The sequence below is a fragment of the Tamandua tetradactyla genome, chromosome 4 (assembly GCF_023851605.1).
Source record: "Tamandua tetradactyla isolate mTamTet1 chromosome 4, mTamTet1.pri, whole genome shotgun sequence".
NCBI lineage: Eukaryota > Metazoa > Chordata > Mammalia > Pilosa > Myrmecophagidae > Tamandua > Tamandua tetradactyla.
Window position 1 is genome coordinate 188,986,281 of NC_135330.1, and position 18,181 is coordinate 189,004,461.

At 38.0% G+C, this 18,181-nt stretch overlaps 1 protein-coding gene and 1 pseudogene across 1 annotated transcript in view; both read left to right on the top strand.

The window, feature by feature from the left end:
- The window catches only part of SGCG (sarcoglycan gamma), a 137,286-nt gene that overhangs the window by 88,075 nt on the left and 31,030 nt on the right, over positions 1–18,181 (top strand). The window contains exon 5 of the mRNA XM_077155867.1: positions 8,337–8,456. Coding sequence (XP_077011982.1) covers positions 8,337–8,456 — 120 coding nt within the window. The remainder of the gene's footprint in view (positions 1–8,336; positions 8,457–18,181) is intronic.
- Positions 5,233–6,065, top strand: LOC143679596 (HAUS augmin-like complex subunit 1 pseudogene; annotated as a pseudogene).

An 18,181-nucleotide genomic window follows, 5' to 3' on the forward strand; every position in this document is an offset into this window, starting at 1 on the left:
TACACTGACTCAAGAAGAAATAGATCTCAACAAACCAATCACAAGTAAAAAGATTCAATCAGTCATCAAAAATCTTCCCACAAAGAAAAGCCCAGGGCAGATGGCTTCACAGGGAAATTTTATCAAACATTCCAAAAGAAGTAACACCAATCCTGCTGAAGCTTTTCCAAAAAATTGAAGAAAAAGGAATACTACCTATCTCATTTTATGAGGCCAACATCACTCTAATACCAAAACCGGGTAAAGATGCTACAAGAAAGGAAAATTACAGGCCAATCTCCCTAATGAACATAGATGCAAAAATTCTCAACAAAATGCTAGCAAATCCATCCAATAAAACATTAAAAGAATTATACACCACAACCAAGTGTGGTTTATACCAGGAAAGCAAGGATGGTTCAACAAAAGAAAATCAGTTAATATAATACAGCACATTAACCAATCGAAAGGGAAAATCACATAACCATCTCGATTGATGCTGAAAAAGCATTTGACAAAATTCAACGTCCTTTACTGACAAAAACACTATCTGACAAAAACACTGCGATGTCATTGTGTGACCACAGCCAAGATGTCTTTGGATGTGATCATTAAGTCCACCAAGAAACATTTGGAATGATGACAAAACTGTCAATGTTATCACAACTGTGTGTTTCTCTAAAGCCACCAAGATTTAGCTGTTGCTTTGAAATTATTCCCTGGGAGAGAGGAGAAATAGGACAGGGACTCAGAATCTAAGGATGAAGGACCAACAGCAAGAGACCTTCTGTGCACTATAACATAGGGAAGGAAAGCTCCAATCACAAGAAATTCATGTTTATCCTCCTCATTCTCTTTTATAGCTGCCTAACTCACCATTGTGTGGATTTACCAAGGTCAGTCAACCATTCTCCTACATATAAGGGCATTTAGGTTGTTTTCATTATTGTACTTTTATAAATATAGCCACATAAAATAACAATATGTCTTTTATTTGTTAGAATTGTACCTTTAGGGTAGATTCCTGGAATTGATACTGTTCAGTTCAAAGGTAAATTCATATTCAGTCTTGTTAGTTTTTACAGTTTTTGAAGGGTTGTAGCAATTTGGATTCTCACCAACAGTGTTTCCTCATAGCCTTGCCAACAGAATACATCATATTTTTAAATTTCCAGTCTCGTAGGTGAAAAATGGTATCTCAGTGTTGTTTTAATTTGCATTCCTCTAGTTATGGGTGATCTTGAAATTTTTCAGAAATTTGAGGGTCAATTTTAGTGAGAACTAACATCTTACAATGTTGATGCTTCCTATCTAAGAACAAGAAATGTCTTTCCATTTGTGTGATTGTTAATTTCATTTGCCAACTTGACTACGTAATAGTGTCCAATTGTTTGGTCAAGCAGTGGCCTACTTGTTAAGGTGAAAATATTTCACGATGGAATTTGCACCTATAATTGGTTTCTTGTATCTGTGATCAACAAAGGAACTTGCCTTCAGTGGGGAGTCTCCTCACCCCATCAGGTAGAGGTCTTAGAGCAGAGAACTAAGGATACTGGAGGTCAGAGGAGGAATTAGGAATTCAAATTCAGCATTGATTCTTGCTGGAACTTCTCGCCACCCAATTTTCTATGGAGAATTCAGACAAAGGACTTAAATCTCAACTTATGTCAGAGTTTCCAGCTTGTGGCCTACTTTACAAAGTTCGACTTGCTAGCTCTCACAATCACATGAACCAATTCCTCCAGATTAGCTCTTATTAAAGACTCTTTAGTCTCTTACTATACGTATATGTATATATGCATATACATACATTAATATATCTTAATTGATTCTGTTTCTCTGGAGAACCCTGGCTAATAGATTTGTTCAAGTATCTTTCAGGAGTATTTTAAAATTTCCTTCGAATAAGAGTTACTCATTTCTTGTAAATAAATTCGTGAGTTTTTTTTTTAATCTTCTTTGTTGTTATTGTAAATGGCATCTTCTCTACCACTATGTCCTTTAACTTTGCTTGTATATATGAAAGTAATTGACTTTCCATACTACATTTATATCCTGATATCCACTACATTCTTTTATTGGTAGAGTTAGTTTTATCATTGATTCCTGTAGCCTCTGTCTTCAGAATTTTTATCACTGTGACACTATTTTGTGGAGTTATAGGAAGGTATTTTGGGAGATTGATTACTACACAGTCATCAGTGTCTTCAAAAATGCTAAAGTCTGTCATTTTCCAGTTTAAATTTTATAAAGTCTACATAGTATTATTTGAATAGCTACTGATATATGAAGTAATACATATAACAATTGGAGCAATTCTCAAATATTAGACATAAACTCTTCCATTCAGCTGATGCAATCATCCAGACCACACTTCTATGAAAGTATGTGTATACTCTCTGATCTTTTTCCTGTTTTGATTCTTTCTCCAAGGAGCCCATTACTGTGACCGACACATCATTGTCACTTAACAAATAATTTTGTTTAATGAAATAGTGAATGAACTGAGGCCAAACTAATCTTTCATTCCTGCACCTATTTGAAACCCTTTGCCCTCAGCATGAATTTCAAATTCCCTGACATGGTTTGTAAGTCCCAGCATGATCTTGCCCAACTTACCTTTGCAGCATTGTTTCATTAACATCCCACTCAAACTCTAAGTTTCAGTGACTCTGAAATACTTTGAATATCAGACATACCATGAGTTCTCTCACTTAGGCCTTTGTTGCCACTTCTGCCTGGAAAATTCTTTTCTCCCTCTTCATCTGTCTGGTTCCAATTCTTTCTTCAGATTTCCAATTGCTAGTCCTCTTCTCCAGGAAGTCTTCCGCTGTGGACAGTGCTTACCATCAAAAGCTGAACGTGTTTATATATCCGTGTGTCATTCTTTGAGAATAAAGTTCCTGACTACTGTCCCCAGTTGTTTTTCCAGCATAGTGCTGGGCACATTGTAGGCACTCAATAAATATGTATTGAGTGAATGAATGAATGGATTAATTAATAAAAATAAAGGATGTGTAAGATGGGCAAGGCTGGGGTAGGGTTCTCAAGGGATAGGATGTGGCAGATGTCTATCCAGGCTGGCCCAAACCGACAGACGCTCTAAGTACAGGTCTGAGATTTGAGGGAATTTCCCAGAGGAGCTAGGAACCAACACCAAGTATCTAGAGTCATGGAAAGGATCGTGGATAGGAAACTTAGCCAATATTCATCAGCAAAGCCTTGCCGAAATGCTAACAGGGCAGGTCAGGAGTAAAGAAAAGGGGGTTCATCCAAACAATTGTCCAGAATAGCATTGGCACCCCTGCCTACTCATTAAAGGTCGTTGGACTTACAGTGCATGGATGGAGCACATTGAACTCAAGTCAGGCTATTCAGGTAATGCTGATTAATGCCAGGTTTATAAAGTCGAACTTAGTTATACAAAATTAGACCTAAAAAACAGTAGATTGAAGAGTTAACTATAGTTTTGTCCTTCACTTTTTGTCCTAACACTTTTCCCCACCACACCATATTTCAGTAACAGATTATATCTTTCCTTTTTTTTGAAGGACATTGTGACATTTGTTTTCAAATGGTGGCATTTTAAATTAAAGACATAATGAGAAAAATAGATTGTTAATGGGGCATATTATATGTAAGGAAGAAATTGATGATATTTTCACCAAGAAAACCCTTAAGCCCGTTTCCAAACTTAATCGGATGATAAAACCATTAACCTTTCTTCTTTGTACCAAAACCTTTCATTAGAAGTTGTATTTTACCAGACAGCTCTTATCACCAGGGTAGAATTTGAAATATTATTTCTTAAAGATTTCTGCTACAAAAGATGATTAGTTGCTTGGTTCTCATTAATGTCCAACTAGGTTATAAAAACTAGTAGAATTATTAATAAAAGCCTATAATCACCTCTTAAAAATTACTGAGTTTGTAATTAATCTTTTCAGTTTCATCACATGGAGAAAAGTACTGTTTCCTTCAAAGTGGAAAATATATTTAAATTCAAATTGAACATTCAATGTATTTTTTTTTCCATAAAATGAAGATGGAAATGTATTCACCTCTGTGGCTCTGCTCAAGTACTTCCTTCTACCTAGAATGGCTCTTCCTACACCAGGGCAATATGAATTCTTTCCTCAGGGTCAGGTCATCTGCCCCAGAATGCAGATCCTGGCACTGAAATGGGCCACAAACATCGCCCTGTCCATGTTCATATACGGCACTTATGAAATTGTCCTGGGATTAGCTTGATAGGTTTTTCTCCTTGAGAAACTGTGAACTGTAACTCAAAAGCTACATCCCACTGGTTTTTATATCTTCAATTCTTAGCACAGAGCCTTATACATAAAAAGCATCCAATGAATTTGTGTCAAATGGAATGACTCCTCTTCCTGCATTTCTTTGATTCAGGTAGGAATTGATATGACTTTGCTACTCTTAAATATTTTGCAACTAAACTCACTTCTTGAATATTGCTCACATGCGTATATAGGATAATAATTAGATAAAATATTCAATATTATTTCAACCCTTTAAACTTAATAATACCTTCTAGAATCATTGTATAAGCTTTCAATAAGCAAGAATTGACTTTTAGTGGATGAATTATTCTAGTTTTGCCCCTAAATTTATGCTTAGGTAAATTCATGTTCATTACTAAATTAAAATGTTGTATTTGTATAACAGACATGTCAAGTGTATTGGTCACCTGTAAGAGATAAATAGGGGCCCTGATTTTCTGGATCAAAGCCCAGAGAAAGCAAAATTCCTACAACCATCAGAGAAACTGTCAGATTTCCTTAAGACAAAAAAAAGATAAAAAGCATAGAGAAAAAGGTGTGTTCTGCCTTTATAACCACTTCCTTGCCAAAAACAAACAAATGTACATATGCATATGTGTATGTATGTACATGTTTAAATGAATCATTAAAGATATAAATTAATGAAATCACATAAGAATAACTTCATAATTATAAAATAATTTAAAAGCTTTTATTTAATTTCTATGAGGTACCGATTTTAAAGAGCAGTAGGAGGAACACGGAACACATGCACAAAAATTATAAGATCTATTTTTTTTCAATGACCTTACTTTTTCAGATAAGACTATAAAGCCAACATTGAAAGAACTTAGGAACTCTTGTAGTTCCTTAAGCAAGTGCTGAAAGCTGTGTTCTAGACATGAATCCATTCGGCTGTCTGGGTTAGAAAGAGGAGAAGCTCAGACCTCGGGAAGTGGCAGGAGCAGCAGATATGGGGGCACCCCAGGAGAAAGAAGCTCAGGTTGCTGCCTTGTTGAAAAAAATATTTGGAGACCATCCTATCCCACAATATGAGGTGAATCCACGGACCATGGAGATTTTATATCACCTTTCAGAATGGAACAAGTCTCGGGACAGGGATGTCTCCCTGGTAATAGAAGACTTGAAACAGAAAGCAAGCGAATATGAATCAGAAGTCAGGCATCTTCAAGACCTTCTCATGGAGAGTGTGGATTTTTCCTCTTCTGATCTCTCTAGCACTAATTCCAGATATCTGAATGCTTTGGTTGACAGTGCCATGAAGCTTAAAACAAAGGATACCTCACTAGCTAGTTTTATCCCTGCAGTGAATTATTTGACCTCTGATCTTTTTGTAGCAAGTCCAAAAATGAAGAACTCAAACTTGAATTGACAAAACTTGAAAAAAAACTTAACTGCAACTTTAGACTTAGAAAAATGTCTACAAGAGGACCTCAAGAAGGCAGAGCTGCAACTCTCAATGGAAAGGGCTGAAGTTGACAGTTGTCTTCTCAATGTGGACTTCCTAAAAGCAAAATCAGAGAAGCGCAAAAATGCAATCAAGGCTTCAGAGGAGCAACTTTCAGCCAGAGGCATGGATGCTTCTCTGACTCATAAGTTTAGCAGCATCAGAGAAACTGACAGAACTAAAACAACAGACTATAACTTTGAAGAAAAAATTAGAGTTCTATGTAGATTTTTTTGCTGAATCCATCTCTTTTACTCAAGTGAAATTGAAGAAGCAGAACAAGAATTGGATACCACAAAGCCAAACTTAGGAAGAAAGTGGACATGATGGAACTGTGACCTGAGCGCAATGAATATTGTTTTTCCTCACAGTGTCAATTGAATATGACTTTAAAGAATGTTTTCCTCTTAACAATCCTTAATAACTTAATTTCTGTATTCTTAGTTGAGATGTTATTGTTGGTAGAATGTTTTTCTACTTGTGTGTTGCATTTTTGCACCCAAATGCATAGTATTCATGTTAAAAAGCATTTTCTCTTGGTCTTCTAAAAAGAAAGAGTAGAAGCATGAAGGGAAATTAGGAGACACAAAATGGTGAATACCTGAAACCAGTTTCTATCTGAGTATATGAATGACAGGGTAAGAAATAGAATCTCAGAAGCTGCATGATGGCTTTTATCCCCAGTGCCTGACACATAGTAGGCACCCCATTAAACCCTTGCTGATTAAACTGGATTTGAAGGCAATGGTTCTAAAGCTCAGGTGAAGGCCTTCACCTGGATAGGGAAAGTGATATCTCTGTAACTGACCTGGAAAGAATCCAAGTGAAGTAGACAAAAGGCCTTAGGTGAAGGGGAAGGACAGAAACTTGAAGGTGATCTTAGCTGGTCCTGTGTATTTTCTCCATAGAGTAAGAATTGAGGACCTCTTCTAAGAATAAGAGAAAGGGGCGGAAATCTGAGAATATTGTATCTCTTTAGTTAACTTTAGTTATTAAAATGAGCCATTCCTTGGCAAAGTCCCTTGAAGGATGGGAGGAAAATATATGGGACTATTAAACTTTACCATCAGAGAATACCCTGATACGGTGTCAAACAAATCAATATGCCAAGCCCTTGATCTTGAGGCTTACTCTTGTGAAGCTTATGTAGGTAGTGGAGAAGCTTAGCCTACCTATAGGTATGCCTAAGAGTTACTTCTGGAGGACCTCTTTTATTGCTCAGATGTGGGCTCAGTCTCTCTAAGCCCAGCACTGCAAGTGAAATCATTACTCTCCCCACTACATGGGATATGACATCCAAGGGTGAAAGTCTCCCTGGTGGTGTGGAAAATGACTCCCGGGGATGAGTCCAGCCCTGGCACCATGGGGTCAACAATTCCATCCTCAAAGTATAACTAATAAGCTATCAATGGCAGAGATTGTTCAAATAGAGTCGGGAGGCTACTTTAGAGGTCACTCTTATACGAGCTTCAGTTAGACATTGCTACCTATCATAACCTGCCAAACCATTCCAGCCAATCATAAAGAGCACCTAGGGCAATATATAAGGTTCTACAAAGGTTCCATGTACTAGAGTAACTTTCCAGAAATCTGCAACCCCCAGATGGGTCCCTGGACCAGATAAGTCCTAAAACCTAGAAGGCCTAGCCTCTCCAGAACATCTGCTAGTTCCATCTCCCTACCCCATATAATTAATAGCCCCTTTCAACATGAAAAAGTTAGAATGGCCATAGCCCAAATACCCCTAAAGAGAGGGATAGAAAGATCAAAGGTGATGGTAAAGTTATACAGAGAAGGTAGAATTTAACAAATGAATATGACTGCTAAATCATTAAATTGATATTTCTTTTAGTCTCCAGTATCTTAGAGCAGCTGGGTGTAAAAACCTAATATTGTGGAATTGTAACCCATACCAAACTCTGACATCTGTTCTACAACTAATTGTTGTGCTGTACTTTGAAATGTATTGCTTTTTTGTATATATGTCATTTTACACAAAAAGAAAAAAAAGCTGATTGTGATGTTAAAAAAATATTCCTTCTAGCCTCCTATATTCTGCAGCAGCTAGAAGGAAAAATCTGAGAGGATCGTATGGTAGCCTATGACAAACTCTGCGATCAAGTCCTGTAACTACTTGTTGAAGAGTGTTTTGAAAACTATTTTTTTTTCTTTCTTTGCTTTGCATACATGTTATATTACACAATTTAAAAAGTAAAAAAAAAAGAGCCATTCCTAAGATGGGTTTTCCCAAATCTCAAATTTCAAAATGCAAAACCCTTAGTCAATTACTACTTAAAAGAGTGCAAATTTATCTGAGAAGAATAATTATATTATTTTGGCAAGTTTTAGAAACCTGAAAAGGTAAATGTGTTCCTACAAATATTTGATACAAATTAACATATGTTTCAAATAGACTGATTTTGGTTGTATAATATATTTAGGTTTAGAACTTACAAAGTCTAGTGATAAGATCAAAAAAATTGTTGGTAACAAATCCTAAATGTTTGGTAATTTGATATCATTGGGTGACATGGCATGGGTTAAAAAAAAGAGATTTCAAATACATATAGTTAACACTGCATAATGAACTATTTTCATTAACCCTTCAGGTCCCAAAATGGTCGAAGTCCACAGTCAACAGTTTCAGATCCACTCCAAGGATGGCAAGCCACTCTTTACGGTTGATGAAAAGGAAGTCGTGGTTGGTACAGATAAACTTCGAGTAACTGGTATGTAAATAACTCTTGAGAAAAGCAGTTTCCCATGGAGTCCACTTTCTGCAAAATCAAATTGTGCTGTTGGCAAGGTTATTCCCCAGTATTTCAGGCAGATAAGAAAAACTAGTTTAAATTCTTGACTTCATGATATTTCTTTTGAAATTCTTCAAGAAGAAAGAAATCCTTCTCAAAAATCTTTGCCCACTCTTTTCTTCCACCATACTGCTACCCTTGACCTCTTTCCAGTTGGCCTTACCTTATCTATTCAATCCAAATACCTGTCTTCAATGTGACTTTTCAAAATAGCCTTCTTCAAAGTTCCTTTTAGTACTGTTTTATCAAGTACTTGGATATTGTCTCTACAAAAACACTTTTCTCTCTCTTTGAACTAAGGATTGGATGGGGTTCTGATAGGGCTCATTTTTATGACTAAAAAGGAGAAATTTTGTAAGGGAGGGGAGAGAAATTTTCAAAATATGCTAAGTATACTTGCTGAGCTTCTATAATGACATGAAAGTCAGATATTTGTCAAATTCATTCCAGTACTTTTTATGCCATTCTGAAGACCAGTAACTTTATTCTCTCATCTCCAAATATCCTCATATGAGGGGCAAAAAAACGTTTCCTAAAATAAGAAGTAAACTCAGCTCTAATATACAAAGATTTATGTCATAGATAATTCCTAATCACACAAACTAGAATGTCATAACTTCATGTTTCAGCATACTCTTAATGCAACCATCCCTGTTTTTCTTACTAATATAAAGAACACTGAGAAATCTACCTAAAAGCAATTGATTGTTGCATAATAAAGAAAAGGTTAGATCGCCCAAGGGCCTTTATTATCAGAAGCCTGCTGGTGTGTAGTAAAGTGAATATGGCCTTTGTAGATTGAGATTCTATTCTTGTCTCCACAATTACTAAAACTACGTGACTTGAGGCAAGTTGCAGAGTTGCTCTTGGCTGCTTTGGTGATGTATAGTGGTGATGGTGATACAACATTGTGAATATAATTAACACCACTAAATTATATCTGAATGTTGTTAAAATGGGAAATTTTAGGTAAAATTATATATGTTGCTAGAACAAAAATTTAAAAACAACAATATAGGGCTATATAACACAGTGGAGCCTAATTTAAACTATAGACTGCAGTTAACAGTACAACTATAATATTCTCTCATCAATTGTAATGTGTATTAATACAAATTAATACAAAATGTTAAAAATGGGGGTAGGTCTGTATTTTCTGCATGATCTTTCTGTAAACCTACAACTTCTCTAATAAAAATGTAATAAATAAAAAATAAATATATATTTTAAATAGAAAGGGATCAGTAATATCTATTTTCACTTCCTGCCTGCTACCGTTAACTTCTATCAGTGTTAAGGCTGTGAAATCTCTGTGAAAAATAAAGTATGTTGCTTTCACTGTCTTAAAATACCATTCCATCAGCACATTAATAAACTTTGATATGTATAAAAATAATAATAATAATATTACCTATTTTACCAGCTTTGCTGGATTAAATGTTTTAATGCATGTAAAGGACAGCAAGGTTTTTGGTAATCCAGAGTATTATCATTCTCCAGGGCAAAAAAAAACTATAATATAAACAGTCTAAGCAGGAGCTCAGATGGATTCAAACTCAAACCAACCTACACAGGGATCAGTAAAGTGAGTCTACCTTTTCCTAAGCCAGGGATCCTTCCAGGCCATGATACCAATTAGTGGAACAGGTGAGAAAAAAATCAATAAGTAACTATTACTTATTACCTGTACACATGCCTTAGAACCATCTGGAAGGCCTGTTAAGATACATTGCTGGGCTGCACCCCCAGAGTTTCTGATTCAGGGGGTTTTAGTTGAACGTGAGACTCTGCATCAGTATGCTCCCAGGTGATGCTAATGCTGCAGTCCCAGGGACCACACTTTGAGAACCACTGCCTCACACTGACTTAACCAGAGTTAGCTGGAGAAGCAAGTCGGCATCACTCAAAGCTCTCTCTAGCATGCGTATTCCAGTTGACCTTTATAAAGATGTCATATTCTTCCCTTCATAACTTTTCTTTGAAAGGCACAGATTTCTCCCAAGCTCCTCCTCCCCACTGAAGCTAACCAGAACACATATATCCCCAATTACTCTTTTTCTTGTCATCTGCATTTTTCCTTTGTCATTATACCATTAAAACAATATGGAGTCCTTGTTCCCAAAGCACCTGGCATGGGAACGGTACAGTTTTGACCTAGACCTAACTCTTTTCAGTTTCCCAATATGTTTTTGACTTCTCTAAATTTTGTGAGTAAAGAAACAAAAGGAACTCCTCAATCCTGCTCCCATGTGAATGTGTGTCTGTCTGTTTCCCTGGAATTAGTAACATTTATTTGATGTTTACTGTGTGTCAGTTTTTAAGCTACATGCCTAGAATACAGAATAATTAAGCCATGCCCCCTTTCTCATGGTACTCACATTTTGGCTGGGGTGATGGAAACATATGTACTTTTTTGGATTCAGTCTGCTAAGAACTGTATTGGCAAAATGGTATCAGAAACATCCTATAGAAAAGTAACAATCCAGTCAGGGTTGTGGTGGCTTGAGAGACTGAGTGAATCCAAGAACTTTTCTCAAGGAAAGAGACATTTGGGCTGGAGAGATCAGTAGGAGTTTATCAAAAAGAGAAAGTTAGGGTTATCTTTCTATACAGAGTATAACAGCATGAATGACTATTAATAGGCAATTACTAAAAATAATGGATAACTTTGAGAGCTAGACAGATTTCCAATCGCAGTTGCTCCATTAATTTTGTATATGACCTTGAACAAGCTAATTCATCCCTCAGTATTTTACACTGTAGCTCCAAACATCTTTACCCAGTTGTCTCTTGTTGTAGGACATTGGAAAGACCCAAACAAAACAAATAGAAGATGATGGTGCAGTTAAATTGCAAGTCTTGCAAAAGATGCAGGGTTTCATGGAGCCAAAGGTGGTGATGTAGAAATGCTAGAATCGCTGACAAAGCCAGCTAGAATCGCTGACAAAGACAAGATCTGGGAAATTAGACAAGTGAAGAAGTGAAAATCAACAAAGATGATAACCTGAGAGGCGCTTCAAAGATAAAATTTTAAAATCACATAATATTCACCCTTGGGAAAATTCATAATGACTTCAGTTTGTCCCCACCCCTCAAATGACTATCACTATGGTTTTAATGTTAAATATTAAGTGAAGGATATCATACTGTGGTCTGCAGAAGGAATTCCAATGACCTTTGTGTTTGCATAATCCCCTTACCTTTGAGCATGAGTAGAACTGTGAAGATGGTGGGGTCTCACTTCCACAGTTGTTACTAACAAGGCAAAAAGGAGATTTTCCAGGTGGGCCTAATCTATTCACAGGACCCCTGGGAAAACAGAGAGCTTTCTCCTAGTAGAAGTCAGAGAATTCAAAGCCTGGGAAGGATGCCATGACCCTTTGAAGATGGAAGGGAGCCAACCAGATGGAATGAGAGTGTCCTTTAGGAGCAGAGATCTGCTCTAGGCTCTCTATGGAAACAAGGACCTCCGTCCTACAGCTGCAAGGAATTGAATTCTGCCAACAACCTTGAATAACCTTGGGAATGGATTTTTTTCCCAGAGCCTCCAGTTAAGAGCCCAGCCTGACTGACACATTGACTTCAGTCCTGTGATATCAAGCACGTCTGGACTTCTGCCATACAGAACTGTGAGCTAAGTTTGTCCTAGTTGTTATGCAGCAATAGAAAACTAATATAGCCACCACACAATTCCAATTGTATGTACAAAAAAAAAACCCCAACAAACTGGACTTTATTTTTTATTTCATATGGTTTCAGTTATTATGTGATGTCTTAATTTTGTTAAATATAAAATACAAGAAGAAGAATAATCTTTGAAGATGAAGTCCCATTCAAGTTTCCCTCCACTTATTTACTATAAAAGATGAGTCCCAGGTGTAAATAGAGTCACTCCAAGTGGCCTTTCCTTTAACATTTTTGGGCAATTAGGATGCTTTTCTGAAAGATCCCTCTTGACAGCCTATAAAAGCAGGAACTCCTGGGAAAAGAAAGCAGAGGCAGAGAGCCCAGGTAGGAGGTAGATGAAATGGTCCAGGTGAAGGATGAAGATGGAAATAACCATGACAACACAGAGCAGATGACACCTCCCTTAGAGAGGGTAGCTTTGCCCACCTGCACATCATGGTGTCTATTTATGATCAGCAAAAGGAGCATCAGCTGGCAGCCAAGGGAACAGGAGTGATAGGGGAGACGGAGAATTCTGGAAAAGAGAAGTGAGCGCTGTTATGAATCAAATCATTTCCCCCACAATGACATGTGCAAGTCCTAAGCCCCAGCCTTGAGGATGCGAACTCATCTGTAAATACACTCTTCAAAGACCTTATTCAGGTGCAGCCAAACTGAGTTAAGGTGGGTCTCAAACCAGAGTCCTTGCAAGCAAAGGAAATTTGGAGTCAGTAGGAAACAGATGGCCGTGTGACGGAAGTTGAGTTATGATCACTGACAAGCCCCATCCAGGATGGTATAGACTGGGAAGAAAGCATGGCCTGTGCCGAGACCTCAGTTTTGGACTTATCGTCTCCAAGTCATTGCCTGTGAGGCAAATGTCTGAGGTTGAAGGCAGCCAGCCTGTGGAATTTTGTTACTGCAGCCCTGACAAACTAGAACAGGTGCCTCCTCCCCACGTTTCTCCCCTGCCGTCACTGGCACAACTGAAATATCACTGTGAGGAGGCAGGAGATGCCTCTTTCCTTAAGATGGTGCACTCCAAAACCCTCACTTTACTACAGCCTACTTTCCTCAGATAAAGGAGGGTTATCTTGCCATTACCTTTATCTTAATTAGTCAAAGAATGAAATATCACTGTGAGGAGGCAGGAGATGCCTCTTTCCTTAAGATGGTGCACTCCAAAACCCTCACTTTACTACAGCCTACTTTCCTCAGATAAAGGAGGGTTATCTTGCTATTACCTTTATCTTAATTAGTCAAAGAATGAAAAGAAACTTATCTTCAATTCTTAGGCCGCTTCTATTTAGACTTTAAACAACTAGGAAACTAAAGAATAATTTTTAAATCCAATTTATGGAAGAGGTAGAACAATTTCACCAGCTCAGTTTGAGATTAACCTTGGCCTTTAAGCATTCTCATTTTTTTTTCTCTCCACTAAAAATAAACCAAGGTAAAAATGTCTATTTTACTTATCCTCAGTTATAGGACACATTATTGCAAGAGCATCAAAATTTAGTCTTTAAAAAGATATTCTGTGCCAATGCCAGACCTGACTTCTGGCAGATGATAAATTGTTAGTTGGGCTGCTCCAAATGTATTTTAGTTCCGTGGCAAAACTTTTCTGTGCCATGTCCATTCCCCAACATACTAAGTAGGAAATATGAGGGTCTGTAAAGTCCCCATTTCCCACAACTAATAAGAAAAACACAATCCAGTGATAGGCCCAGTTCAATTTCTTTACCCGTTTCTGTGCAGCTAAGGAGGATCACACAAAGCAAAGATGATGTTGTAGAAATGCTGGAATCACCCATAATGTCATCGACAAAACAGACCCTGGAGAGTAAGGTTTCAGCAACTGCAAGTGAAAATTAACAAGGGTAAGTTCAGGTCCTATGAAAAAAAGGCACGTAGACAGTTATCCATAAATTGCTTTTAGATCAATGCCCTTTAAGCACAAATTGAAGGTCCCTGAACATTTTGGGACACTGGCCTGTGGACACTTGATGAACCAAGTGTCTCAGTCTTTCAGCTGAAAGAAACAAAGAACCCAATTAAAACTGCTTGAAGCATAAGGACATGTATTATCTCATATAAGAAATCTAGAGGTAGGGTAGGTCCAGGTTGATTAGTTCAGTGGTCCACTATTATTTTATCCTGGCTTTGATTTTCTGCAAGTTTGTAGACTTTCCCCTTTTGGTTGCAACTGGTTGCATGAATTCAAGCATCACTTCCTTGTGCAATGACTTCTCTTCCTTTGGTGATCTGGCCTCTTTAAGTTACCCTTCCAGTCCAAAATCTCCTGATATTAAATGATTTGCACTTCTCTTGATGTGGTATTTAGCTGGATTTAATTTTTTAACACAGTTAAAATAGACTTTGATTTTTTTAAATATATTTTGATTGTTGAAGTTGTGGGTTTACAGAAAAATTGTGCAGAAAATACCGAGTTCCCATATACCCTCCTCACACAGTTTTCCCTGTTAACATTTTGCATTAATGTTGTACCATTGTTACAGTTGATGAAACAATGTTACTATAATTATGCTATAAACTGTGGTCCATGGTTTACTTTACATCAGAGTTCACTCCTGTTGTACAGTCCTGTTTTTATTTTTTATTGTGTGTGTGTTTTCCATTAGAGAAGTTGTGGGTATACAGAACAAACATGCATAAAATACAGTATTCCCATGTACCACCCTATTATTAATACCTTGCAGTGGTGCAGAATATTTGTTGCAATTGACTACTAAGGAAATTCATGGTTTAACTCAGGGCTCGCTGTTCGTGGAATGTAGTTCCATGGTTTTTTGTTTTTTTAATTTTGATTCTAACAACATATATACAATCTAAAAAAAAGAGAGATAGAAATTTTGTTAAGAAAACCAGCAAAAACACACCCCTTCTAATTTCTCATTTTGTTTATTTGCATCCTCTCTCTTTTTTTCTTTGTCAGCCTTGCCAGTGGCCCATCAATTTTACTGATTTTCTCAAAGAACCAACTTTTGGTTTTATTGATTCTTTTTATTGTTCTTTTATTCTCCCATTCATTTAACTCTGCTTTAATCTTGTTATTTCTCTTCTATTTGCTTTGGGGTTAGTTTCCTGTTCTTTCTCAAGTTCCTCCAGGTGAGCAGTTAGGTCCTCAATTTTTGCTCTTTCTTCTTTTTTAATATAGGCATTTAGAGCAATAAATTTCCCATCAGCACAGCCTCTGCCACATCCTGTAAGTTCTGATATGTTGTATTCTCATTTCCATTCATCTCCAGATAGCTACTGATTTCTCTAGCAATTTCTTCTTTGACCCACTCATTGTTTAAGAGTGTGTTATTTAATCTCCGTATATTTGTGAGAGTTCTTGTTCTTTGATGGTCATTGATTTCCAGCTTCACTCCATTGTGATCAGAGAAAGTGCTTTGAATAATTTCAATGTTTTAAAATTTATAGCAACCTGTTTTATACCCCAGCATATGATCTATCCTGGAGAATGTTCCATTGGCAGTACAAAAGAATGTATATCCTGGTGTTTTGGGGTGTAACAATCTGTATATGTCTGTTAGGTCTAATTCATTTACCAAGTTGTTTAGGGTCTCTGTTTCCTTGTTGATCTTCTGTCTGGTTGTCCTGTCTCTAGGGAAAAGTGGTGTATTGAAGTCTCCTACTATTATTGTTGATCCTTCTATCACTCCTGTCTGTCTCATTTACTGTGGAGCTACTTGATGGGGAGCATAGAAATTTATGATTGTTATTTCTTCTTGGTTAACTGTCCCTTTTACTCATATATAGTATCCTTCTTTGTCTTTTATGATGTCTTTACATTTAAAGTCTACTCTGTCTGATATTAGTATAACTACTCCTGCTTTCTTTTGCTTACAGCTGGCATGGAACATCTTTCTATCTGTGTTTAAGATGAGTCTCTTGTAAGCAGCACATAGCTGAATTATATTTCTTAATCTGTTCTGCCAATCTGTACCTTAACTTTAGTCCATTAACATTCAAAGTTGTTACTGTAAAGGCATTTCTTGAATCCACCATCTTATCCTTTGGATTTTATTTGTCAGATCTGTATGTTATTTCCCTCTTCCTATTATTATCCTTTAGGTTGTCCTTACTGGTACTCTTCAATTCTGTGCCCTCCTCCTGACCTCCCTTTCCTGTCTTTTTTTTTTTTTTAGCTGGCAGAACTCTCTTTAGTGTTTCTTCTAGAGCTGTTCTTTTGTTGATATATTCTCTTAGCCTTTGTTTGTCTGTGAAAATTTTAATCTCTCCCTCAGTTTTGAAGGACAATTTGGCTGGGTACAGAATTCTTGGCTGGAAGTCTTTCTCTTTCAGTATTTTAAATATATCATACCACTGCCTTCTTGCCTCCATAGTGCCAGTTGAGTAGTCCAAACTCAGTCTTATGTGGTTTCCTTTGTTTGTAGTAGATTATTTTCCTCTTGCCGCTTTCAGGATTTTCTGCTTCTCTTCAACATTTCATGACTTATTAGTATGATTTATTTTATTTGAAGTTTGTTGGACTTCTTTGATTTGCATATTTATGTCCTTTATACGGGTTGGGAAGTTTTCTTCCTAGTCCTTTATGTTTCTCTTCTCCTTCTGGGACACCGATGATTCTTATATTTGTGTGCTTTGTTTTGTCCGTCATTTCCCTGAGATCCAATTCAAATGTTTCTGTCTTTTTTGTCATTTGCTCTTTTGTATGTTCAAAATCAGTTGTCCTGTCCTCTCATTCACTTATTCTTTCTTCTGCCTCTTCAAATCTGCTGTGTTGTGTCTCTAGTATATTTTTTATTTGGTCTACAGCATCCTTAATCTCTGTGATATCTATTTTCTATTTATTCTTTCAAATTCCTCTTTATGCTCTTGTAGTGTCTTCTTGATCTTCTTTATGTCATTAGCCATCCCACTGATTTTATTTAGTAAAGTTATACGAACATCTTCGATTAGTTATTCCCATGTTTGTATCTCCCCCAGTGTTTTAATTTGGCCATTAAACTGGGCTGTATCTGTCTGCATCTTCATATGGTTTTTGATCTTCTGTTGTCTTCATGGCATGTAAATACCTCTATAGGGTTACTTTGGATATTGATTTCCTTCTGTAGTCTAAAGCTTTGAATTTGCAGGACTGGTGTGGAGCAGGATGTGGGGCATGGGGCGGGGCACAGCTGTGTGGGTGACAGGCTGTGGGGACTCTATGCTAGTACCTGTGAGCAGTGTGTGGGTCACGGGGTTGTGGTTGTGAGGTGCAGCTGTGGCAGGCCTTGGAGAGCACAAGTCGGGTGTAGTGTGCGGAACGAAGAGGTGGGGCACAGCAGGAGGCAGAGGAGCGCGGAGCAGACATGCTAGGGCAAGTACGTGGGCAGGATGTGGGAGCGCGTGTGAAGCATGTGGGTTGTGTCAGGGTGTGTGGTACAGGGTGCAGATGTCGGGGCACAGGGAGGTTGGGGTATGAAGGTGTCTTTACACAGAGGTGGGGGTCTGGGGGGCTGAGATGCAGAGGTGAGAGTATGTAGTGGCAGGCACAGGTCACAGGAGGTTGTGGGATGTGTGTCAGGGGTGGGTGATGATGGGTGGAGGATAGGGGTGGCCTCTTGTGCAGGGCACAGGCTGTGTGCCACAGATGTGCCCGAGAGCATGTGCTAGGTGTGGGAGAAGAGTACTTGTGCATGTGGAGGGGGCAGGGATGGTGGAGTGCAGGGGTCAAGAGGTTCATGCATGGATATGTGGGTGCCCAGCAGGGAGGATTGTGGCTGTGCCACTGCGTAGATGTGGGCGGCAGGGCCCTGGTGTGTGCAGGTCTGAGGGGCAGGGCCCTGGTGTGCACGTGTGCAGAGCTCAGGGACAGCAGGGTGGGACTGGGCATGCATGGACTGGGGATGGATGTGGCCCAGATGTGCGGGTCAGTGCTTGCCCAGAGCTGAGGGGATGTGGCATGAGCAGGCACATGCCCCTGCACGTGTGCTCCTGCACATGTC